Here is a 26,888-nt window from a genome sequence, read left to right as displayed (position 1 = left end):
GAACTGATGACTTCCTCATGAGATCACAGAGGAATGTGGCGACATCTATGGTACTTTTTTGTCGCCTAGCGGCCGTAAAACTCTCAAGCACATGAAGGAAGGGTTGGGAAAACAAGGGGCAGGGGTCATCACACTCATTACTGTACAAAGTCGGGCTTCCAGCAACACAAGCTTGAAACATAGTGTTTGATAACATGGACAAAGAACAAATGTAGATTCCTTAAATTTTAGTGAGATAAGAAAAAAAGTAAAGTTAACCCTTATGTATGTTTTTTTCCCATTTGACTGCCGTAAAAATACCATAAAGGTCATTTTTTAGCTTGAAATTTGATGACTTTCTTAAAGTGCCCTGATATGCCACATTTGCCACACTTCTGGTCTTTAAAGGATTATGAGGCAGTCTCCAAAGACCGTCACAGTTAAACAGCATAGGAGTGGTCAAAATTGACCAGAATTACATTTTTAAATAATAATAATACAACAGAATAATAAAAAGTCCAAACTTTATGTCCTCCTTAACATTTATACTTCATATGTACTTCACATCTTCCAAAAGTCAATGGACCGGATTGAAGTGTTCACCAGGCTGATTCTGGCCCCCGGACACTCCTGTCTTAAACCAATAACAACATATAAAAGGGGTTAGGGTTGGGAAAAAATCACACTAATGTAAAGGTCTAAAAAACACATGTCAGATGTGATACACTTGGCGTTACAAAGTTAATACATGCTTTGTGGTCACCCATAATTACAAACTCACAGTTTTAACGTTGGTTCTGCTGCCCACTTCTTAGACATTAGGATTCACTCTTCCCATTCTCACCAGCATGGTTTCCAGCTGCAGCAGGCAGGAGTAATATGTACTCAGTTACTTTGCAACCTTAAAGTAAATAAACTCTCTCACGTGAGTCTTTCTTCTAACTGCAATGTTATTAATATTTTCTGTTGCTAAGCTTACATAGATTTGATGAGGGATTTAAAAAGATTCAAATGTAATAATCGGATTCAATTAAAGGCCCAAGTATCAAAACCACCAGCCCCGGAGAATATAGACGAACTTGCTTGTGGCTTCATTCACAGGGTTCAGTGTTTCCGGTGTATTTACCCTGCAGTTGTTTTAGCGGCTAGTGATGCCTGGCTTGGCAAAGCTCCGATTTACGCTTGCATTACTCTCGGCGAGATTAGGGAATAGAAATGAGTGCAGCTCAATTGTCAGCTGCCTGTGTAATTACTGGCATAATTAAAGGCCTCCATTATGTTCCCACTCGCAGGAGGCTGAGCACAGTTGTGGTTTGGAAGCTCGATTTGCCATTCAGTCCCTGTGGGGGTCTGGGCAAACGTAAAGCTGAATAAAGAAGAGGGCATTACAGGAGAATAGTCACTTGATTGTCACCGTTACTAGTACTGTGGAGTCAGCGTAGCCTATTTCCTGCTGTGGATGTTGAATCAGATTGATTCGCCCTGTTGGATCATAAACTATCCAGAAATTCTGACATATATAGAGATGACACAGAAAATACACATTTTCCTGTTTTATGGTAGCTGTGGGGATAAAGAAAGCAGATACGGATTCAGTAGTAATCATTATTCATTCAGTCTGTTCACCTTGGTCTGGTATCTTGTCTAAAAACACGTTTCAGTGTCCTAAGATTGTTGCTACACTGCCCCCTTGTGTAGATATACATGAAGTACAATAACAGTAAAAGTGCTGCAACCTATTATAAGGTAAAATGTATTCATAAAAGCTAAAACAAATAATAGCTTTGTGCAAATTAATTTGTGCATTAATTTGCACAAATTAATGCAAACGTTAATTTGTGCAAATGTTCTTGTGGTAGCTTTATTTCTTTAACACATTACCTCTGCTCTGCCCTCAGTTTGCTGCCTGGGTGGATGCCGTGGTTTTCGTTTTCAGCCTGGAGGATGAGATCAGTTTCCAGACGGTCTACAATTACTTCTTGCGCCTTTCCAGCTACAGGAACACAGCAGAGGTTCCCATGGTCCTCGTTGGAACACAAGGTGCTTGCCCTGCATCTGATATGTATATACAAATGTTCTTTATTGCCTCTTACATAATGAAACTATAGCTGTTATATGCTATTCTTTAATAAGTGAGGTATATTGAATTTATATCTTAATGTCAACAAAAGTCAGGAAAAGACCAAAACTGTTTTTGTGGTTTGAGTGCCGATTTGTTTTTGTGCAAAGCGGACTTCTGTTGCTGTCCACAGATCATTAAAACACACCAGCAAAGCACACTGTTGCACATCAGTACCCATCAGTTTTGGAAATATGGAAATATGTAGGCGTCTTTCAGATTCCGAGTATATATTCGGGACTTCTCTGTGGGGTTAATTTTTTGGTGAAAGCTGTTGACACTGGGTATTGCCAGCTTCATTCATGGAATTAAATGTTTGATCCACATCTTTTTTTCTTATTGCTCTCTTCTGCTAGATGCAATCAGTGCTGCCAACCCCAGAGTGATTGATGACTCACGGGCCAGAAAGTTGTCAAATGACCTGAAGCGCTGCACGTACTACGAGACCTGCTCCACCTACGGCCTGAATGTGGAGAGAGTCTTCCAGGACGGTGAGAGGGGGTGTTTTAAAAGTGCAGCTAGGTTAAACAGGAAGGTGTAAAGCGTAGCTTGAATGTAATGACGTTTTATTTTACAGCCCACTTTTAGTTCGATATACTTAGTAGGTTGTTTATCCTGCAATGCTTCAGTCAGTCGAAAGAGCAAACACTTGTCAGCTAATTTTAGAATAAACTAGTTCTTCAAATGTAAGGATATATGCTTAGGAACAATGTTGCGAACTTTGGATAGGCATTTTACATTTTTGCTGTTTGTAATGACCTTCATCTAAATTGCCTTATTCCCAGGTTCCATTGCAGGCAAAACATTTAAATTAGTCTCATTTCAATTCCACTCTCAGACTTCCACTTAGGATTTCTTGACAGTTTCTTGAAGAAACATTTAAATTGCAGTTTTTCAAATACCGGATTTTGTGTGAATACGACTAGGATATGCAATCTTGTCACCTCCTTCCAATTTTAGGAAACATGGTCCAATTTGGTCTAACTTGTATTTGCAAAACTATGAGCCTAGTAATTAGTGTAACCCTTATATTACACACTCTGGAAACTGTCTCAAACTGGCAGGGAGAGCATTCACAGAAGAGTTTTTCTCAAAACAAATGTAACTTAATAAAGCTGAAACTCACAAGTCGGCATTATTAGTGTTAGTTATTAGTGTCCTGTTTGCTGTGGAGGTGCTGAAAGGTGCAAAAAAAATGAAGGGAACAGGAGGTTTGAGGGAATAAGCACATTTTTATAGCCTGGAAGGTCCAGCTGCCAGCCTGCCAATGTCAGCCAGTTTCCCCTTGATGCACAGCCTCCACGGTGTGATGCCGTTCCCTCACATGGGGAAATGTTGGATCAACTCAATAAACTTGGATCAACATTTTCCTTGCTTTCCCGTGTAACTTTGTAAAGGCTAGAAGAATTTGTGTCGAAATTTCCATAATGACAGTTGTTTCTCTGTTTCTCTTTACCTCAGGCTACATGCAAAGTACTATAATATTTCACATTCAGTAACATATGATTGTCAGTACTGCAATTAGTCATTGTGGAAGTTAGATACATGATCAAGGCTCGCATGTAAATGCGAACTTCATTCAGTTCGGCATAAATGGCGGAAAATCACCATCTTGTATATTGTCTCTTTTTCAAGTTTCTGGAAACTGTTGAGTTTTTCCCTGAATCCGTAATTGAAGTTATGAAACTGTTATTTGGAAACTCGGCTGCTTCAACTCTGGCACATTTTCCCCTCGGGCGGCAGCTCCTTTGAAAGGCTGTCATCCCTTCAGAAAACATCTGAATATGTAACGCTGTGTTCACTTTGCATTTAACTGACTGTTGATGCGCAGGCACGTTGTCTTCCCCCCTGCCTTAATTGCTTCCTGAAGCTCAATTTGAAATAATTAAAAGAGATGAAGGAAGCGCTCGCTGTCTGGAGAAGTCGTCCAGTATCACTCGCACCCTCTTTCTGTATTTGCCATGCTGCAGCAGGCAGCCGGGCGTTATGGTCCCAGCTGTCAGCACGACTTCAGATCATCTCCCCTTCCCTCAATGCTAATTCACGTCATGCAGCCCCAAACATCACCTCCCTCCTTCGACGCCTCGCGCTCCACCTAGTCGCGTGTGCAGCAAATTAACGGTTTACGCCACCACCAGCATAGCCAATCAGGCTGTTTCGCGTAGTGACAATAGTTCCATTTGGCTAACATCACACTATAGAGCTCCATGAATGACAGAAAAAAATTAAAGCAAGTGTCATTTTGTATGATTACTTTTCTTGGTAACAGAGGCACCTTATTGTCCCAGGAGACATGCATAAGCAGTATGTTCCTTATTACCTGCCTGGAAAACAAATGGCCTGAGGAGGTTTAGATAATGTGCGTAGTTGGGAGTGCTAGTTTTTTTTCATTGCTTTTAGCACTCTAGAAAGACTTTTTTGGCATTTGAATTGCATTAAGACTGAATGTTGTGATGCTGTAGTCCAAATCTATAGCAGTCACAAGGTGAGATGCCTGATGTAGTTTTTCTACTTCTACATCTCTTGCTCTAATGCTGTTGAGCAATGACTTTATTGTATTATGCTGTAAAAGATACCCATTGTGCCCATATGAGGACATACTCTTTTTTTTGTTTAATAACAAGAGGATCTATAATGAAGTAACAGCTTCCTGTTCAAAGAGGAAGTTGGTTTTTATAATTATCAGGTCCAACTACTTAAATAACTGGGAGAAATTTAAAAGAGCATCTCAGACAAGAGCTCGAGTCTCAGGAGATTCATAGTGAGTGAACTGAGCTAAAACCCCAAAGTGTTCTTCAATTTTAATAAATATAATATTTTTGTGTTTGATTTTATGTCTGAATCGAAATTAAAAACAGTCAGTTTTATTTGTCAGTTTTTGTCTGTAAAACACAAGGATGCCGCTGACGTGTGCTGATTGGTTGTAAATATTGTAACCAACCTATCAGCCGACGCATTCCCTCGATGGCGCTCAGTTTTGTTCAGTGACCTTAACAGACATCTGAACTAAAACCATTGAACTAAAACAAAACCTTTTGTGTCAGAAACAGCTGACACAAAAGCTCAAAAGGGAGCGCTATGGGTCCAGAAAGAGGCTTTTGGTTCTGTTATGTCCCTAAAACTTAAAGTACTTTACTAAAACCTAAACTCCATAAATGTTAAACATAATAAAAATTCATTTTATGTCTGTTTTTACTCCCATGAACATTATATTTTTTGGCTTAAATGGCATATTTATTCTGGACTGTCGCAGAGACCACCTGTTAAACCTGAAGTTGAAGAACGGGAATTCTCTGTCTAAGAATTCGTTGAGGTTTCCCACTGTTGCTCAGCAACCGAGCTAGTCTACATCATCACACGTGATCCTGGGTTTCACATTCTCACAGTGTAACCCACTAAATCCCTAAAAACTCTCCCAAGGTTGGCTGACCGGACTAGTTGACCGTATCTTGCTGTGTGTTTGCCTCCAGTTGCCCAGAAGGTTGTGGCCATGAGGAAAAAGCAGCAGCTCTCTATTGGTCCATGCAAATCACTCCCGAACTCTCCCAGCCACTCATCAGTCCCCACTGCATCGATCCCCTCTGTTCACATTAACCAGGTAAGATCCAGATATTCACAGCCCACACTTAAATCCTCCACGTGAATATGTAAAAAAAAATCTCCAGTTTATGTAATTCTTCTCATGGTGATTGGTTGTATTGTTAGTGAGTGGGTAATTTTGTCCACATCATATTTTTCCTAAATTGACCTGGTTCTGTCTCCCCTGTTGTTGTTTTTTCTTTTCCTTTTTTCTTTTTACTATCCTCTCTCCTCCTCTTTCCTCCTGCTTTTCCTCTGATTCTGTCGGTTCGTGTTAATCCCTCTCGCTCCCCAGGCGGCCAATGGTGGGGGTGCATTCAGCGACTACTCCTCCTCCGTTCCCTCCACCCCCAGCATAAGTCAGCGGGAGATGCGCATTGAGACCATCGCTGCCTCCAACACGCCCACGCCCATCCGCAAGCAGTCAAAGCGCCGCTCCAACATTTTCACAGTAAGTATGCGACAGCTGATGCAAAGCAACACCCACTCACACTACTAGGAGGCATGTTGCCGAGCGCACTTTTTCCACCAGAGGGAGACAGGTAGCTCAAAATGCATAAAAAAAGCCACCTCTCCTGCCTCCGATGCAGGCAAAGACAGTGTCTTGTTCACACAGCACAATGGGCAAAGGAGAAAAAGACAAAATAAATCTCATTAAATCCCTGAAATGCACCAAAAAAAAAAAAAAAAAGAAAGAAATAAAATGAAACCTTAAAGCAAATATCAAAGATAAACACTGTGGAAGAAAAACATTAACTCTGTTCATGTCCTTTTTCTTTTCTAATTGGATGTAGTGAGTGCACATGAATTAAGTTCCTCATCTCACCCATAACAAACTGGGCCCTCTGCGCTGTCTAAATCTTTGACCTCCCTCCCCCTACCCCTCTTATTTTTGCTAGATCCTTTCTTTGCAGTGACTTCCCTTTTGGGGGAGAGACGGCAGCGACAAAACCGCCAATGCCACTTCTCCTGCCCCGATCAAGCTAAACTTTAAAATCCCAGCCAACCTGTGGCCCATTTACACGCTGCTAATAATGCATGCTGGCACCCTCAGCACCCCTGCTTCAGACAGAAAGTGCTCTAACTGGCCACTAATCAACTTGCTGAGTCCCCATTTTACATTTGATTTCGATCGCTAAGATTAACTACCACACCAGTATCCCGACACCCCTGTCTGCCTGCTCTTTACCCCATGTCCTGTCACATTTGCCCTTTGCCCTAACCGATAGCGTATGTGTGCACTAACCACTCTAATTTCCTTAGCTGTCCTAAGCTTGTCTTTTACTTGTAGCCTCTGCCATGTTTTTCTACCCAGCCTGTTCCCCTTCTCCCCCTTTTCTCTTCCCAGCCTTCTTCTTTGCTGCTAAGCCTTTCCTAAACTCGCGTAGCCGGACCTGGGCCTCCTTAAGCTTAGGGAGGTCTGCAAAAAAAGTACAAATCAGCAAGCTTTAAAATCAGTACAAACAATTCTCTAAAGTTCCCTGGTTGGGGAAAAACAAATTCCCCTGCGAAACCAGTGTCTCATTCACATGCCATCTTTGTATCCAAGTTTTCAATTTTTTCTCTGCAGAACTTTTTGAGCTTTATGAGACAGAGATCAGGCTATGTGAAATTACCCCTTTGCCTCTCCCTCCCAGTCATATCCCCTTTCTTTCACCAATCTACCTCCCTCTCACCTCTTGCTGTCACCTGTTTCCCATCTCATTCCTATTTCCTCTCTCCTCTCTTTCTAACCAACTCCTTCTCTAACCCTCCCCGATCTATCCCTTCCCCTCCTCTATTTGTCCTACCGCCTTCATGTTGTTGCCCCAGCTGCTGGGGAGCCGCAGGTTTTGTGGCCACCGAGCAGTACAGGCTGTGTGCTAGCTCCCCTTGTTGTCTCCCTTCCCCCCCGCTAGGTAGTGACTAACCATGTCCACCAGAGAAATGAGCCTCTCCCCGTCCGCGTCATGGAGATGCCGAAGCACGCCACCTACCCAGTGTGGGTGCCAGAGTGGCAAGCCGAGCGGGAGTTTCAGCTCATGACCTTCTGAGGAGCAGCGAGCCGAGGGAGGGAGGAGGGAGGGGGAGGGAGGAGAGGAGGAGGAGGAGGAGGAGGAAGGGACGGAAAGTTGACGGGGCGATGTCGACATTTCTTCAGTGACACTCGAAGAGAGCAATGGGCTCAGGAGAGGAAGACTTGCTTTGCAAAAACCTCCTTGCCATTTTACGAAAAACAGCAGAAAGAGAAAATATTTCATCAACACAACAATGCCGAGGATGTTCCTTTCCTAGCTTTGCACGTCTTAAAAAAGAAATTGGTATCTGTGTTACAAGTTCACAAAAAGTTCTGCCGGTAGATCGCAGGTTGCCAGGCACAATCTCGAAAGTAGGTGAGTAGATTGTAAAGCAGATCTCAGAAGGCCCCAAGAGAAGCTCTCCAGAAAAATGCCTTAATGTCATTGGTAGACGAGCTCTGGCAGATCAACAACAGACTCTCTTTAGTCACTACATACGAGGTCCGGTCCTGTTATAAATCTGAGATAATAGTAACACATGTCACAATCATGGCACTGGCATTGGGACTCTTGAAAATGAAGAAAAATCCTTTGCATTGTGCAGTTTACTTAGATAATACTGCTCCAAATATACCAGATATGGTTTACTTAAAAAGAAAAAGGCCCTTGAAATAGATCAGTGCTTTGCATTAATACATTTAGATTTTTTTTTAAAGTAAGTAAAATAAAACTCAAAGCTTTACATCAGAAGATCTTATCACTCCGTCTTTTCACCACCCTCACAAATCACCAAACCACAATCATTTCAAGCCAGTTTCCACCATAACTGTCATTGGCCACTAGGTGTCAGCACAGTACACGTTATTCTTTCCTAGTGCTTCCATAGTCAATAACTAAACAATGTGTTTTGTAGTCTGTCTGTGGTTTCCTGAGGTCTTCAGGCTGTCTGTCCCCTTTTTGTGTTGAAAAGCACACTATTGAGGAATATAAATGAATATTACAGCATTTTTATACTTAATTCCATCATTCATTCGACCCGTTTATTAATGTCCGCCGTTCAGTGTTTCTCCATTCTGTATTTCAGTCCCTGAACTTGTTTCTCGTGTGAAACAAAACTCCAACAACAACACAAACAATATTCATTTGACACTGTTTTTTAATATTTGCAGATTTGTGCTTCTGTTTCCAACCTTTCTTCAACAAAAAGGGCTTTCCGACTCCTTCCGAATTAGAAGAGCATGATGGTTTAAAAAAAAGAAAGAAAAAAAAAAAGAGTCCCCCTGCTTTGCCAGTCCTGATAGAGAGGAGATTATTGGTTGAGGACTTTCAGCTTGTTGCTGCTTTACCCTCAGTGCCCTATTGTATTTCGGGTAATGCGTAGAACGTGTGGAAAACGTAGGACTTTGCGTCAAATGCAACCTAAAGTAGAGTCCGCTCAAGTGTTTGAGTGCACTCAGAGTAGACCGTCTAATATCACAGCATGAGACAAACTGTAGGGACTCTTGTGGAAATGCCCCATCCACCCCCTTTTTTGCCCTGCCCCACCCTCTACTCACTCCCCCGTGCTCTCATTCAGACACGCCACACAAAAAAACAAAAAACATGCTGTACAGTCGAGTCACTTTTGGAACTGTTACCCAGCCACCTAAAGGACACAACCTTTTCCTTACATGACATCACGCTGCCTTTTGCCATAAATGAGGACTCAAGGACTAGAGGTGCCAAGTTGTTGTTCTTCTTTTGTTTGTTTGTTGTTGTTGTTTTTTTCCTTTTAGATTTTCCTCAATTCATTTGGTCTGTTTTTATTTGACTCGCTCTCCTTTTCCAGGACGTTTTGAAGTACTGAATGGATGTTGAAAATGTGATCTAAAGGTATTAGCGCAGAGGTATTTTAGATTAAAGCAGTTTGGGGTAAATTTTATGAAGGCCTTCATAAAAACTAGTGTAGATCGTCAGGGTGTTGAGGTAATACAGAGGCATAATATACGAAAAACAAATGAAACTGGGTTGCACCGACTTGTATGAATGTAGTTAAACTTAACAGTTATTTTCCTTTTATTTATTTTTAATTTATTGGGTTGGGTTTGTTTTTTTGTTTTTTGTTTTTGCAGATTCAGTTTTAATTTATTTTTTAATTTCTTTTCATTTTCCTCGGTTTAGGTTTGGTACAGAGATTATGAACTCTTGCATAATCGCTTTTCTATCATGAATGGATTGACAAAAATATAGACTGCTGTATATCTTGTATTGTATTTTATTTACAATGGTACTCTATAAAAAGTACATACATATAAGGAATATATGAAATAACTGTCCATCCTATATTTTGTGGGAACTGCAATGTTTGGCTCAATCTGTTGAATATTTTGAAGTGACTTTGTGACTTGCTTTGTATGGTGTCTGTATAGAAGCTAAACAAGTCATCATAAAAAAAAATAAAATGTTGGAAAAAAATATAAACGCCAGAGTTGGTTTACTTGAACTCAGACTACCTCTTTTCCATTGGTGACTGGACATCTCTCATGTTCTGAGTGAGACCATACACACTCATGTCTGTCCCTACCTGTACCTCATCTCTTTATTTGTGTTGGGGTGGGAAGGTTATGATTAAACTGTTTCATGTCAAGTTTCAGTCGCTGTACCACTGGGTTTTTTCCCCCCTCTCCACAGGCATTCCCAGGAGTTTTAATGCTGATGTATTTTAACTTCTCTGACACTTAAATTGTCTGACTTTGGCAGATTGATTTTGTGTCCTTCTAGGTTTTGCAGGCTGGAGGCTGGAGGAAGAAATACTACCAAAGCCTTTTTTTTAATAGAAAAAAAGAGAGAAAGAAAAATAACCACTCTCCTTTCTTTCCTTTCTAACCTGTTATGACGTTTAACATATTGATCGTGCTATACAAGCACTTATTATTTGACTATGTGAAAGGCACAGCTGATGCTGCAGTGGGTACAGCAGCAGGTGGTCTGCAGGTCCACTAAGGGCCCGCTCTGGGTCTCAGACAGAGGGAAGGATCTACCAAAGGGTTTCAGGGCTGAGTCATGACTCAATGTGTGGTCGTCTCTGGTCTCCTCTGTGTTGAGATGTGTCCAGTGTGGTCTTGGTTTGGTCTCTATTTTTCTTTAAATTTCTTATTTTCATTTTTTTTGACTTGCACGTCGGTGTTAATGCTGTTTGTTCCGCTGGTCTGCTTGTCTGTTAATTTGAAGCTTCTTTTGAAACTATTTTTTATTTTGCAACGCTTAGTTTACAGCAAATGTTCCAAACACCCTCTGACCCCCAGTCTCTTGCCCTCACGCACACACGCCCCAACACGCACGACCCCACCCAAATTCTCCTCATACCCCCACGGCTCCCATCTCGTGCTCTGTGCGTCGGTTCGGTGTCTGACTGACTTTCTTGTTTCCTTGCAGTCACGGAAAGCCAGTGAACAAGCAAAGAGCGTTGACAGTAAAACAGACAGCATAGGCAGTGGAAGGGCCATACCTATCAAACAGGTAAGCAGTTTTACTAACCTTTTTTTTAACTACATTTCCCACAGTTCCCGTGGTAAGTATGGCTTCTTTGGTCTGAGTAGAGGTTTAAAGTAATTTTATATTCAGTGATTTTGGAGAAAGGCAATATGCTACAAAATCCACTAGATGGCAGCACAACCCAATGTAACAAATGCTTTACAAGCAGGCACCACTACCACTATGATATGGAAGTCACACACACACACACACACACACACACACACACCCACCCACCCCTACCTATCAAAGTGCACACTTCCAAAAAGCTAAGGCAGAAATTTTAAACCCTGGAGAACTGAGGAGTTTGGTTACCTTTGACCATTATTGAGTCATTTTGTTCTCAGCAAATGACATGATCTGTCAGGAAAAAAGAAATCAACATTTCATTCATTAATATTTGATGTGTGATTTTTCTGAGCAGCAACTATAAATTTATAGATTATATTTAAAGCACCATCCTTTAAAAAAACATCCAACTTTGTCTACTGCAATTTTCCAGTCACAGTTTAAGGCTTATTAGTAGATAATAAAGATTTTTGTGTTTTTCATCAGCTGTTCCTTAAAGGATACATCTTGTTTTGACTGTGGCTACTAAACAAATATTTACTGGATCTCAGAACATTATTTAGGGTCAGATTTTTTTACATGTCTGTCAGCTGTAGATGACTCCAATCCAGTGAGCAATAATCCTGTAGTTGAACCTCTGACTCCACCTGATTGTGCTGAACTAATATTTAGTTCATTCATTCATATCTATATATTGTCCCAATAGGCATTTTTTATGGCGGCATTTTATTTGATTTTTTTGGGCCATGGTAAAAATGCTACAGCTTTAATGGTAATGATTATTACACAAACACTGCTGGAATATTAGTCTAATATTGGTTTGTTTTAAAAAATCTTGTCATTATTTATTGATTTTTTTTTGTGTGCCTGTGTTTCTTTATTGTTTCCCTATATTATATTTGTTTTAGTCACACGCTGCAGTGAATGGAACAGATGCACAGCAGCAAACCACCGAATAAAGCGTTTTCTAAATCCTTTCTAAAGGTCCCGACTGTAAGGAGGAGTAAATGGTACATTCATTAGTAATCACTCCTGATTATATGAGGGCTTTTGAAAATAGGTCAGCATTCCTGTATTATCATCTTTACCTGCAGCTGATAGAGGACACTGTCCTTTCTTTTGAAAATGTTTTGCCAGACCTCCTCGTTCCCTGTGGGAGAAAATTGCCAAGGCTTTGGGTCTAGCTGAAATAATAGCAGGGTGATGCTTTCTTAATCAAAAACGTTCCTTTGTGTTTAAAGTAGTTATAGTTGGCTATGAGGTGATCCCTCCGTGGGCAACGATACTTGTTTGTGTAATAGATAAGGCTTTTTATTTATTTTTTTATTCAGCAATACAAGTTCAAATTATGAGTCTGAGAACAGCTAAAAACACCTTTAAAAATGTTTAATACGTCATGATGGCTTTTCTACAAAGATGTAATTTAGGTCTCAGCGAAGTGGCTGCGTTTTTGTAGATCTGTGTAATTCCCTGCAGACGCTCATTAGTCCACAGGTGATCAGGAGTTTGATTTTCACAGATTAAATGAAATCCCCCTCAGAGCTATCTTTAGTGTAAACTCTTTCGGTCTTAGCCCGCGCATTTCTAAAGTGCGCAGCCAATTTCCCTGAGTATCACAGCCACTTTTGGCAAGATCAGAACCAATGCTTTATCTAAAGAAAAAAAAAAACACTCCTTCTTTTGGATGGGTAGGGATGCAGTTCAGATACAGATGTGGAGGGACGGATGGAGTGTTTGTGTGTGTGGTGGTAGTGGGGGAGGCATGTGGAGGGGGACTGACTAGCTGATCTCCAGGCCAGTGAAATGCACAATCAAGGAGATCAAAGTATCAATGTGAGCTTAATTACCACTACTCCCCACGCCCCCACCCCTCACCCTCACACCATCAGGCCAAATTACACATTGCACGCCCCCCCCCCCCCCCCCCCAAACACACACACACTTTCTATCTATAAAAATAGTGAGTGAGGATAGCAATGCACTCACTGCTGAGGAGCCGTCAGCAGCTCTTCACCCCCCACACACCAGCACACACACTTTTTTCCCTTCTCCTGGTGTGTCACAAAGGGCCGGCCTATCAGTCAGCCACAGTGGCAGTTTGCAGCTTTCCTCCTGGTAATCTGACAAAAGGAGAGAAAGACACTATCTCCTCTGTGTAGATATCACAATTGTGTGGACACAGAGAGCGTGTCTGACGACTGGCCCGTTTCCTTGTGTCGCACAAGCTTGACACACTCATCCTTTTGTGTGTGCGCGCGCACCCTCATGTGTACGTCAGTGTCGAGGGGAAGCGCTGGACTCCGCACCTCTCCTCGTGATTTCACACTATCCCATTTTCTAATCTGAGACAGAGCCCCGATGATTAATTCAATTAAATCGTATGTCAGGCTTCCAGTTATTGAAAGTGACCTGATCTATGATGATATTTATCACAGTCGTAATGGGCAACTGTTCACATAAAATAACAGAAAAATTAGTGTGCGTGTGTAGATTTTCACGTAATTGCCTTAGCATCTTTATCGATCTGCTTCACGGCTCTGATGAATAATTTGAAGCTCCACACTGATTGCGTGTATAGATTTGTGTATGGTTCAGTAAGACCACAAGATGAGGAACATATTTGCTTGTAAAACATGCATTATAAAGTTGCTAGAGGCCCTCTGACTGCATCATTTACTTTGTATGATTAAAGACACATTTAAAAAGTGTTTACAGTTCTTTTATTGACCATATTGAGAGAGAGCCCGGGCAGTCAGCAGCTAATCAATTAAAAGGACACAAGTTTCTTCCTGGACAAAAAATCCTCTTCAAGTATGAATAGTTACAAAAGGGTTAACAGTGGCTTTTAGATATTAAAAAATATATATAGTTTAAATTCTAATTTAATGGCCTGTGTTTTCCCTGTCCTCATTTTCCATCAAAACTTTAAATGCTTTCAAAATATTGTTCTCATTTTTGATTCATCTTCCCTGAAAACTTATGGGTTCTTAAATGTATTCCAGTACAAGTAATTCAGCAATACTTCATCGTAATAAACAACAGGCTTCGGCAACACGATCTGACAGAGCCGGCCTGCTCCCTCATTTTTCAAAGCTTACATTTGGATTTTCTTTTTTTCATTATAAAAATGTTATTTCTACTCTGTAAAGTAAAATTCAATTATTTCAGATGCAGATTTGTTGATAGGATATGAAGCCTGTACTTATGAGCACCAGCGTACAGCCCAGTTGTCAGGACAGTCAGGATTCATTTGTGGGGGGTGGGGGGGGGGTCGTGGCAGATGAATCAGGGTCTGGATTAAGATGATTGTCGGCAAACAGCCTGGTGCCCAGGTCACCGAGGGTCAGCTCTTCCTGATGTGTTAATCAGGATTAAAGCCTGCAGGATGGTCCTTACTAGCAAAACACTACCCCTTTGACCCCCCTTTTTTCAGCTCTCTCTCACACACACACACACACACACACACACACACACACACACACACACACACACACACACACACACACACACACAGGGCTGGGCTGTAAAAGCACAAACATTGCCCCGACTTAATCCCCTAATTAAGCAGGCCCCTCCTCACTATTTAACCTCAGAGAGAGCCTCCTGGCCCTTGCACTCAGCAGCCTTTGGTCACCTCCAGCGGTGGAACTCCATTGTTTACTAGTGGATTTACTAAACAGATAAGGAAACCTTGTGAGGCCCTAAAAGGCCCCAGAAGATAAAGTTGAATAGAATAAGAGATGAGTGGGCTTTGAAGAGGGTAGATCACACTCTCTAATCCCGGGATTGAGGGGTCTTCCAGAGTTCAGCATGTTATGTGCATGAATGCAGGGAGGAGGTCTGGCAAATTGGATTGTCTCTGTTTCTGAATGGTCCCTATAGCAGAGGAACTTGTCCAGCTTTGTAGGTTCAAGAGGGCGCAGAAGCAAAAGCAGCATTTCATTAAACCTGTCAGCCGCCGAGCTATAACAGAAAGAGATTAATTGCAATTGTTAGGTATTTGCCAAACTGTTTTTAATGTAATTACTTCCATACTGTTTCATAATTGTCATTTAATATGATGTTTGTTTGCTTTATGGTCTACCTCCAAGAAAATTCTCCATGAAAGCGCAATAACAAATCTGTAATAACAATAACAGCACTGTTTTATGGTATTTAACATCCATAATGGCTCATATCATCGACCGCGCTGCTCTGAGAGGAGCATATGCTCACCGTGATGGCTTGTCTCTTACAGGGAATCCTTCTGAAGCGAAGTGGCAAATCCCTCAACAAGGAGTGGAAAAAGAAATATGTCACACTGTGTGATAATGGCGTCCTCACTTACCACCCCAGTTTACATGTGAGTCCCCCCACCTCCACACACAGACTTTTGCTCCTTCCTTTGCTATTTCTTTTCCACTCGGCTTTATGGGTTTGTTACACCACTGTTTGTACTCGAGGGTGCTGCTGGAGGTTTTTAATGCAGGACTTTTGTAACCGCTGAGCACGATTCTCTTGATGCGATTACATTTGCCACCATTGCTGTAGGAAACTGGATTGCAACCACATATGCACACGATGTCAACAGAGACTTATTGCTGTGTGTAACGTAACGGCCATATTAGCAAACCCTGGGACTTTGAGCTTAGTATTAAAAAACGGGGTGTCCTAGTGGTCATCTCTGCCCACCCTGTGGTGCCAATCCACGGTGTCTGCTAATGGAGACATGGCTGTGCTGCTGCGTGCCTGCCGCGCCCAGGCCTCACGCTGGCTTGTATTTATAATGGTTCTCACCGCATGGCAGCAGAGCCTGACCAGCCTCCCACATCCATCTTTGTCAGAGTCCCGCTGGGCTGCTAATACCTCTTAAACACTCGGCTGGCTGGCAGCAGACAGCTGAAGAGCCCGGTGCTCCACTCAGAAATGCCCGTCTCTGCCCTCGGATTCCCTCCATCACTCTCTGATTCTTCCAGCCTTGCGTTTGGCATGTCTAGATCATTCGGCCACATGAAATGAGCGATATTTTCAGCATCTTGTCTCTAATGAGACAACTCAAACTTTGAAAACGGGCCCAGTGGTTAGACATGAACCCTGTGTGTGGTCTTTTTTACTCTGACATTGTGTTAGTGGTTTAATTTACAAGCAGTTATTAGTAGAGCGGTGCCAGGCTAAAGTGATGTATGTAATTGACTGAACAGGCTATCTCTTGATCATTACAGCTATTACAGGTCATTGGGGCAATCTATGAATCTATGAATCTGTTGACTTACAGAGGGAGGTGAAATAAGGCTGACAGTTACATTAGCTCAAGCTCATTTTGAGCAGTGGAGCAGAGAAGGAGGAAGAAAAGGAGGAAAAAAAAGGGGGGAAGAGAGAGATTGAGGAAAGGCGCGAGGGAGGGAGGCAGCCTGAGAGTGAAAGAGGGGAACCTTTAATTTCGCAGTCAGCCAAGCCATCCACACAATCACCTTCTGTTAATTCTATCTGCTACATCAATTAAATTGTTTGTAGAAACTAATTGAATGTGGCTTAATCACACATCTTAATAGCTTTGCACGCTTCGATCTGGCTGTTAATTCCAGCAATAAAATGAAATGAGAGCGCTCACTGGGTAATTAGCGAGGAGGCTTGGGAAAGAAATGAGTGCTTTATGACACGGTAATAAAGCAGAGGAGCCGGTGGGGGGACGGCAAAGGCCGAGCTCGCCTCTATCTGGATCTTTTTCTGCTGAGCCCAATGATTTTCACCTTGGCTTCCCACATTTGGGCGGCAGTCGCTTTAAACCAAATCAAATGGCCAAATTGAAAGAGAATGAGACAGTTTGCATTCATTAAGCCTACCATCTCGCTATTTGGAGAGACGGCGTGGGCACAGGTGATGTATAATGGCTTTACAATCATTTTCCCACTATCACGCAGCCGTAGTGGAAGGTCTAAGATGGGTTGTGACTAATGGGGATGGAAATTGAATAGTCTTTTAATTTGTTTTTCTTCTATAATTCCTGGATTCTTGTTGGTCCACAGTCTGTAATCAAGTAGGTAAATTGTGGGATATATCTGGAAATACGAGACTTGTGTAGGGTGAAGGCTGCTTGATACAATTGTAATGCTCTTATTTATTACTTCCTGTAGGACTACATGCAGAACGTGCACGGAAAAGAGATTGACCTGCTGAGGACAACAGTTAAGGTGCCTGGGAAGCGACCGCCCAGAGCAGTGGCCACCGTCGCCCCCACTGCTAGTCCCAAAACCAACGGGCTGACCAAGGACCGCAGCACTTTGCAGCTGGGCATAGGAAACACAGGTCAGAATCCCCGCCTCATTATTTGTCCAATGAGCAGAATTTCTGCTCTTTTTTCACATAAACAGTTATGATATGATAGGATTAATAATTTTAGGGTGCCGTGTCACAACATGAATGACGGTATCACCCTCTTCCTCCCTGCTCTGTATCCACTACACTTAAATTACACTGCACTTTTGTACAAAGAGCACAAATGTGAGCAAAGTCTAATTATTTGAGGAGCTCATAGTTTGCTCAGCTTTGCAGATTTCAGATTTAATATTTTATGTTTAAAAACTTTATACAGCTTAGTAATGTTAATGTTGATGTATCAAGAGAGGCACACTTTGCAGTTTTGGTATAGTTAGCTGGCACACCTGATGCATACTGCTCATCTAGATCTAAACCTGCACCGTTCTCTCAGCTTTGGGCTCAAATAAACTAGAGCAAAGTGCAGGACTGCACATGTGAAAACACCCTTAGATAAACTACAAATATGGTGGTATTTTTTTTAATATGACTTTTTTACATCATTGTGGTTTTGGACAAATCTCAAAAAACATGTTCTAGTCATTAAGTATTTTTATTTTGTTGTAGCCATAGTACAACCATCACTTCATCCTTTGGACTTCGGAGTGTCCAAAATGTAGTCTATTGGGAAATGATTTGTATATTTATATAATCTACTGATCCAGCTTAATCATAAAAGTTGCAATTTTAGCCGTGGTATTGAGGCTAGTGCCACATTTATAACGCTCACTTATGCTGGTAAATTTAAACGCATGGACACTTTTAAGTTAAGAGAGATCATATATATACATTTCCGGCTCTTAGAAGAAATAAATCATACCTTGAATATGTAATGGTTACTCAATTAGGCTTTTATTACATTACTAATTTTATATTGCCCTCTGTTTGCGATTAATCACAAAAATGGCTCCCAACAGGTTAATTATCTTTCTGTATGTTTCATATATGCAAATTAGCTGCCGTGTAGTATACACACTGATGACTTAATGAGCATCTATGACAAATCTATTACTTCTCTATATTACTGAACAGGGAATCGCAAGTTGTGTTCAAATAAATGCTGCAACCATGTTTAAGAAACAGTTGTTTATTGTTGTCTTTTAAGTCACTGACCTACTTATTCTCCATCCTCTGTGGTACTGTAGTGGTCACAGAGACAGCAAGCAGTTTGGTCCTGAGCATCGTGCCAGGATTTTTCCACCTTCAGGCTTAAAAATAGAGCTCTTCTCTCAGCAAGCAGTACCACTGGAGGCTGCTGAGAGTCTGGCAGCCGTATAGAGAGGAAGCCCGTGATTGGATTTAGGGGTTAGGATTAAGAGTAATTAATACTAATTAGCAGAGTGATCCCCGGAGGGAGGTGGGGTCCTTCGTCAGCTGTGAAATGGGCACAGTGTTTCCATCATTCAGGCTAAAGCTAACTGGCTGAGAGTGGGTTCAGTGCCAAAGATGGGCCACCAGGGACCGTTAGGACTGTCCGGGCAGGTTACTTTCAAATGTGGCCAAGGTGCTGCCACAGCTGAATGAGTTAATCAGTCACAAGCAGAAAGATGTAGGAGTTTACAGAGCGCAGGACAGGAGATCAAGGTTGTGTCATCCTGGAAAGTGCTGACCTTGAGTGCAGGGTTGAGGAGAGTCGTCTGAGTGGACGAAGGGCGGTGATAATCAGGCCAGATAAGGTTTTGGGGAGAATAAAACCCACCACCAACTGGGTTGTTTTCTTTCTTGTTGTTAACGCAAAAGTGTTGTTTTCACCTGATGATCATTTCTTGGAAAAGACTCATCAATGATGAATTCCCAACATTTTCAGTTTTCATCTATGTCTGCATCAGGGAACAATGTGAGAGAGATTTGCCTTAATCTCCACTTAGGAAAAGAAAGGTTACAAATCACATCAGGTCTCTCTCCGGGTGGAGGACCCTCTTCTGATTATGCGATCGGGATTTTGATTTCATTAGACATGCAATTGATGAAGGGAACAAAGGGGTAATTTTTCATTCACAGCGTCCAAATCACAAGCCTTGTCTTTGCCTTTGGTTATTCATTCATTCCTTAGATCTAAAGACCTTTATAATCACTGGGAGAAGAGGGATAGCAACCGGGAGAAGGAGGGGCAGAGTGGATGGGGGAAGATAGGAAGATGAAGAGGGGAGGTTGAGAAGACAGAGAGTAAATGTGGGAACGCACGCGCCCGCGAGTTTGCCAAGCGGCCAGGTTTAATTCCTTTGCTGGGTGCTGAGCGGAACCATTTTAAATATGATCCTCCCTGTTAACATGCGTCCTGCCGTGTCACCAGCGACAGATACATTGTATCAAAGTATTAATGGGCCCAGTCACTTTTAATCAATCCTCTGGGAGGGAGAGATGCGCTCACCACAAGGGAGGAAAAGGAGAAAAGTGTTTCGCCCATTCCCTCCCAGCTCTGCGCCATGATTTGTCTCCAGCTTATATAGTGCTACAGAACTAAGAGCCACATACTCCCTAACTAACAGGCCAGTAACAACTTCGGCAAGTTGAAATATTTCCCAATCTCTTCAGTCTGAATCCCTCAACCCTGTTGGGTAAGCGAAAACCATCTCCCATATTCCAAATGTGCTTAGCTTAATTATCTAAAAGTGAATGTTGTTTCTCTAAAGTTGCTTTATTGCAACATGGAAGTGCTGCTGGGGATCCCTCTGAGATCCACTGTGAGAGTTAATTGTTCGTATCGAGATCTGTTTTGTCAATAGAAATAGACGTCATCAGATGGAATCTGAAAAGGAGCTGAAATGGAGAAGAAAGCAACCGTAAAAATGTCTATTTCCAAACATAATACAGGCTGTACTTTCATACACAAGGGCTAAAATCAATATTTTAATGTTAATTTGCTGCGTACAGTTTATGAAATCTTTGTATAAAATGCATAAGTCTGAATGCAAATGCTGGAGTGACTTGTGATTGGACTAGGAGCCGCAGTATGAGAGGCGAAGGGGGACGTCTGGGCGTTGGTCATGATGATGATGGTGGTGGTGGATTACACAGCCGCAGATGATGTGTTGCTCGGCCCACATTAGCATGAATGCTTCATTATCTCACTACTTGTACATAATGGGAACAACTCCACGGAGGGGTCAGGCCTCGTCACGGCTCATCAGCCCACTGACGGCCCGGCCTAAAGAGAAATGAGAAGCAAGGCAGAGCTGCTCCCTGCTAATCCATCGCCTGTACTTAACACCCGAGCCTTGGATCGCCTGCAGTAGAAACTATATGGCTTTTGTTATCTCTTTTTACACATGACAATAAAGTCCACAGTGGGTTTTTTTCTGTGAAGAGTTTAAGCAGGAAATGAACAAAAGTTAAATGTTTAGCGTGCTTTCTTTATAAGAGAATCAGTGTCAGAATATGTTGAAGAAAAGTAGCAAATTGTTTTGTTTTTTTGGTGATATTTTTTTAATAAGTAGATGCAGTGGTAAAAGAATTACAGTCTAACAGATAGCAATATTCCAGTATAATAATGCCCCATTACAAATTCAATTATAATGTAATAATATAAGTAGATCATTATGATACATAGCAGTATTTTTCTTATTATTGTAGCTTTTTAAACATTTTTTAATGACTGTGCAGAAGGGTGGTTTAATCTATAGAAATGCTATTATTCTAAGCTTAATGAGGAAAGCTGTCAAACAAATAGAGCTGGGCAAAAAAATGTAACGTCCCAGTAGTCTAATATTTAGAACTAAGCAGTAAATGTCTTTGTTCATCTAGGTTTGCTTATTTTACACTACTGTTTATATTTCATGTAATGTCAACATAAATGGCTGCAATGGTTTTTCATAGAGACTTAAACAGAGACTGGACAGAATGAGGCCTCAAACTGGGGTTTTGGTTCATCCACAATTCAAAATAAATCCAGTTATATTGTCAATAATCATTAATTACTAATATTTTGTATCGTCTATGACACCAAAATCCGTGTGAGAGATTTTCAATTGAGTATTAATCCCTTGAATCTCAGTTTGAGTCATAATGTTTCGTCATTGTCAGTCCACCGTAGCGCCACTGTTAAATCTATAAAATGTAAAGGAGTCGGGCCTGGCTGGAGCTTTGAGTACAGTGTTCTTTTAATGCCACAAGCTGATTATTTCTCCACTGTAATTACATTATCCTCCCCTTTATGCAGGAGTGGTCTCTGGGGACTAATGGATACAGCCATGTATAATTCATTAATCATTAGCATCCAATTTGACAATTAGACATGATTGTTGAATTTTAAATATCAATCGAAGTTGCCTTGGAGTTATCTAATCCTTTTCCCTCCCTCTCCTCTCTATTTTAAGGTATCACAGAGTGAAACTTTGCACTCTGTGAATTAAAACACATTTTGAATAGTGGAAAAATGGATTTTCTGTTACGAATGCCTCTAACTTTAAACAGTAACACTAACGTCGGCTCTGGGAAATAACATGCAGTGGTGCACTGTTGTCCAAAATCACATAATAAAAAAAAAAACACTTACCAAGAGCAAATGTATAGAAGTCAGAGCTTTTAAAAAAAAAAAACAATATAATTTATGCATCACGTTTTTGGAAAACAAAGTTTCACATTTTCTTTTCAATTCTCCTACTCCAAGGCTCTCCCCCTCCCCTCCTCCCCCCCCCCCCCCCCCCCCCCCCTCCTCCGCTCTGATTTCAGCATGCTAATTTAGTCGGTGCTCCTCAGCATGATTCCCTCGCTCTCTCTCCCATTCTTGCTGCGATTCTGCTCCCTCCCCTCTGGGACCTGAAGATTAATATTCCTGGGCCCAACAAGATAATTACTGATACTAATTAGACATGATTATGTGAATTTGATACACTTATTACTCTAGATAATGAGTAGGACATATTATCCTAACAAGCACCCGTGCCGCTTAGTTTACTTTACACACGAGCCACACACTATATTTTCTGTTATTGTCACCTCAATCAGAAACTGATATTCTCTTGTAATTATTAAATAAAGGGCCTTGATGTGTGTTACCTGTAAGATGAGGAAGCTTTGTCAAGAAAATCAGAAAATTGTGTTGATTTCCATAACAAAACCTCTGATGTTTTAACCTTCTAAGTGCCAGTGTGATATCTATTGGCCTTATTAAACTGAATTGTTTTTACAATGTCATGCAGCATGTGTGTGTGTATGTGTGTGTTGTTTTTTTTTTTATGGCAAAAACGCTGTGAAAAGGATCTTGTTTTTAGACACCCACGCTACTTTTAAGTAGCACTTACTTTCCGTTACTTTTATGTATTATTTATTTTTAGAACATATTTTCATGTCACATGAGAGATTCCCATTCATCAGATTAACTGTCGGAGCTGTATTTTCCACCTCCGACAGTTAATCTGATTCCGCTCACATGACTGGAAGCATATCGATGAGTTTTTCGGAGCAGTTAGGACGTGTTGTAGGAGCTACTCGCGAGCAGGAGGGAAGGACCCCACATGGTTCAGCCTAGCCCATGAATTAGTAAAGAGAGCCAGGCGTCCGTGGCTTGCCTGATTGGAAGTTAGGGGAAGAACGCCTGCTGACGCCAGTGGAGATCGATGTGGCAGTCAGAGGGATGAGGCGAGATAATTAGCGTTCAGAGTGTATCTTGTTAATTAAGGGCTAATTAGAGGCAGAGGCGGAGGGAGAAGGGTTTTGTGTGTGTATGTGCGTGTGTGTGCGTGGGGGGTTGGTTGACAGAGATATGTGCACAAATAGGGTGGCAGCAGTGTTGCAGTGCAGTAGAAACTACCTAAAACTGTTAACTCAATTACATCATTATCCTCTGAGCTTGAAGAAAACAATCCTGCAAGTAAAGAATTCAAACAGCTGTACGCAAAATAAGAAACGAGCATTAATTTTTTATTTTATTTTATTTTTCCAGGCGCTTCTCACTCCAACAGCAGCACATCCCTCCAAACGGGCGGGTCGGCGTTTGGCGGCAGTAAAGATGGCATGCACCAGCGCTCCTTCTCTGTGTCCAGCGCCGACCAGTGGAATGAAGCCATCAACACCAGTACAAGCAGCGGAGCCCGTAAGCCCTCCACCTACGCTTTCTACACCCTCACTCGCCTCCCGAGTTCTTATGATTCGCATATAATTCATTATTGCCACAAAGAACAGAATGTATTAAAATAAACTTAAGGGGACCTGATCCTGAGTTGTGGAGTGATGGAGCTGCCATTTGCCGAGCTTCTTCGGCAGGTGAAACAAGCCTCATTTTCATAATTAGCTGATTAGAGCTGTGATCGCTGTGACCTTTTTGGCTGCTGCTCTTTGATAGAAGCAGCATGTTCAGAGGAGAGGAACGGTGAAGGTTAACTTTCCGCCATCGATGCATCTCCCCTTGCTGCCTCCTTGTCACATTTCGCCCTGTCACTGTACTTGAGTGAAGTAAGAAAATATATTCACCATGTCTGCTGCGCCCCCCCAATCCCATCCTGTCTTTACCTTCCATCTTACTCTCTGCCCCCCCCCCCCCTTCTGTTTTCCTCTCTTTTTCTTCCGAAGAGGAAAATGAATGCTTTTCGGGGGTACCATTCATCACCAGTTATTTCCCTCTCTTTGTGGTTGGCAGTAAAAAAGCACTTAAATGCACATCAACAGAATAACAGTCATTTCCATGCATGTTTGCACTCTGGTAGTTCTCATTAGCACGGCGGCGGCTCCCCCCCTCCCCATGGGCTCCCAGGGGCCCCGGCAGTTTAAAGAGCGCACTTTACGAGCGCTGCTGGAGTCCAACTGCACGGCCCTCGTGGTTCCGCAGACAAGCCTGTCTCTCATTTGGAGCTGCCAAACGATCAATTCTGCCTGGACGCAGGCACTTCCATCACCCCCTACCCCTGTCTCCCATCAGCAGCATGCCCAAAGCAGAATTACTTAGATTCGTGGGGTCCTCAAATAAATGAGCATGAGTGTGTGTGTTCGTGTGTTTGCATGTGTGTGTGTGTGTATATATATTCTGTATGTGTTCTTGCAGAATTTTTGTGAGTGGCTGTTTGTATGTGATTTTGTTTTCCACAGAGCGTGTTTGCATTATAATGTGTGTGTGTGCGTCTGTGGGGATGTTTGTGAATGCGGGTTGGGCGACCGAACTGCAGAGAACAAATAGGACTTCCTAAACATTGTGCTATTGGAAATAAGGAGGCTAGAATTTCCTATTTTCATGTTTGGTAAACTGTAAAGCCTTTAATATTAACATAGCTCATTAACCAGCATCCAGTCTTCAACTAAATCAGATACAATTTGCTCCATTATTTTATTTTCTTCAATTATTTTCATGCTACTTTTAAGGTAACCACAAATGAGCTTGAATGAGGCAAATGAGCTGAAAATAATAGTAGAAGCGATGTGTCAAATGATAGATTATGTTAGAGGAAGAGAAGTGTCTCTGTAATCAGTGCATAGTCAGTGCAGACAGTTAAAGGCTTACGCTGAACGCAGCATCAGAAACTTTGCTGAATATCTTGCCGTTAATGTCTCCTTACAGTTTAAGGACGTGAATTAAAGTAGCGGAGCAGATCTGCAATGTAAAGTGATGCCGGGCTGTCACAACACAAACTTGATTGAAACGCAACCCTCTTATCTTCCTTTCTAATGTGTCTTCAATAATCAATAGAGGGTGTTCCGCAGTAACGGCTGCTCATGTTTTGCCATGTGAATTGACTCCAACCATGCCCAATCACTCCATTATCCTTGGTGAAGGTTGCAGGTTAACATAAAATGTGATTCTGAGATGCAAAAACAGCAGATTGATGATTCACTGGAGAATGAATGCATCTTAGCCAGGTAACCATTTCCATATTATTTAAAGAATGTCCTCATTTGTAAACCTATTGAACGAAGGCAGAAGCAGAGGTAGTAGCATCTCTTGAATATTGAGCGCAGATTTTTGATTAAATCCCGGCCCAATTTTTCTATTGCTTGCATTCATAAAGACACCCATTCTTAATGCACCGGATGCTTGTTTAGATCCTGGTCTCCTTCACGCACCTCAATCTTTGAGCCTGAATTAAAAGCAAGAGGCTCAAACAGTCAATTGATAGGCTGGCTGATGACAGTAACTTAAGTCTTTGTCAATGCGCGAGTGAAAGTCAAAGTCAAAAGACTTCTGCATTTCAGTGTCACCGATGCCTTGAGCCAGGTCTTAAAACAGGTGAAATTGATTAAGTAAAACTTTACATCATTCAAAGGTTATCTTTTCGTGTTTTCTGAGGTATTTTTGGTTGATAATAATATTTCTAGTTATATTTTATCACATTTTATTTACGTTAAATGTATAAAATTGTTTTGTCAGAAATAAGTGACGCTTACGTGGAACAAAGAGTTGATTAATTAAGAAGTATTTATCAGGTTAACCTGTAATAATTGAAATAATTGTTAATTGCAGAAGGGCCTCTGAGCCGTGTCAGTTTTCATGCCAATATGAAAATATAAATTTTTTGACAATGCTGTGCTGATTACCAAAACCTTAGTCCATGCAAAGTTTGCGTCGCTTCCCTTTTTTTATCCCTTGTGCTCCAATTTATTTTTGCAGCGTTGCTAATTTATTTATATAAGAGTGTTTTTTTTCCTCTTATGAGTTTGCACATCAGCACACAGGTACTTAATGCACAGATAGCCTTTTCCTGTGGCACTGTGTTTTACACCTTGGCCTCCCAATGCGAGGGTGATGGCATGTGGGGCGTTTGATTTCTACGCCAGGCCGTAATGAAGTTTGACATTTAGTTTGGAGAGAGCAGCAGAGCGCGATCAGGCCTTGATTAGTACGCTCTAATTGAGGATAATAAGGGGGAGGCGGTGATTGTTTCTAATTTTTGCCATTAATTGCAGCCGTTGGCTTTGATTGAGGACAGGCAGGGCTGCCATGTCAAGGGGCCTGGCGGAATCATAGTGCTCCTTACCCGGAGCCTCTTGAATAACAATGAAATGACTCCCCCCCCCCAATTCTCTTCACCCTTTCCCCCCTGCTGCTCACTCTCTCACCATTTTTCATTCTTATTCATTTTGAGCGTAGCGTTGGTAAAGATGTTAGCAGCGCCCTCTGTCTCACCCATGGCCTCCGTTCTGGAGCTGTCATCTCAGTGCTGGGAGTGCAATACACTGTAATCACAGGTTAGCCTCGTACCTACTCTGCTGCCCAGGTGATCTTGGCTGAGTGGGTAAAGAGACTTCTGGTCCCCAGCGTGCTTCATTACCCAGCTTGGTCCTGATGGCCCTCATGCACGCTAACAGCCAGCTAATAATGCCACGGTGAATTCCTCGCTTGCAGTTTGCTTTCAACTTCATAATTGTCAACTTAACAAATTTTAATTAACCTGCCATGCATCATTTAGAGC

General features: G+C 41.8%; 1 protein-coding gene across 1 annotated transcript in view; it reads left to right on the top strand.

Moving 5' to 3' along the window:
* LOC146497658 (arf-GAP with GTPase, ANK repeat and PH domain-containing protein 3-like) overlaps nucleotides 1–26,888 on the top strand; it is a 75,065-nt gene that overhangs the window by 17,847 nt on the left and 30,330 nt on the right. The window contains exons 5-12 of the mRNA XM_085139165.1: nucleotides 1,878–2,019; nucleotides 2,455–2,589; nucleotides 5,569–5,696; nucleotides 5,973–6,128; nucleotides 11,089–11,172; nucleotides 15,494–15,598; nucleotides 17,370–17,541; nucleotides 23,435–23,584. Of these exons, the coding sequence (XP_084995291.1) occupies nucleotides 1,878–2,019; nucleotides 2,455–2,589; nucleotides 5,569–5,696; nucleotides 5,973–6,128; nucleotides 11,089–11,172; nucleotides 15,494–15,598; nucleotides 17,370–17,541; nucleotides 23,435–23,584 (1,072 nt within the window). The remainder of the gene's footprint in view (nucleotides 1–1,877; nucleotides 2,020–2,454; nucleotides 2,590–5,568; nucleotides 5,697–5,972; nucleotides 6,129–11,088; nucleotides 11,173–15,493; nucleotides 15,599–17,369; nucleotides 17,542–23,434; nucleotides 23,585–26,888) is intronic.

This window comes from Neolamprologus multifasciatus, chromosome 18, assembly GCF_963576455.1.
Source record: "Neolamprologus multifasciatus chromosome 18, fNeoMul1.2, whole genome shotgun sequence".
In the NCBI taxonomy this organism is placed as follows: Eukaryota; Metazoa; Chordata; class Actinopteri; order Cichliformes; family Cichlidae; genus Neolamprologus; species Neolamprologus multifasciatus.
Note: the sequence above shows the minus strand (reverse complement) of the source record. Positions and strands in the feature narration are given on the sequence as shown.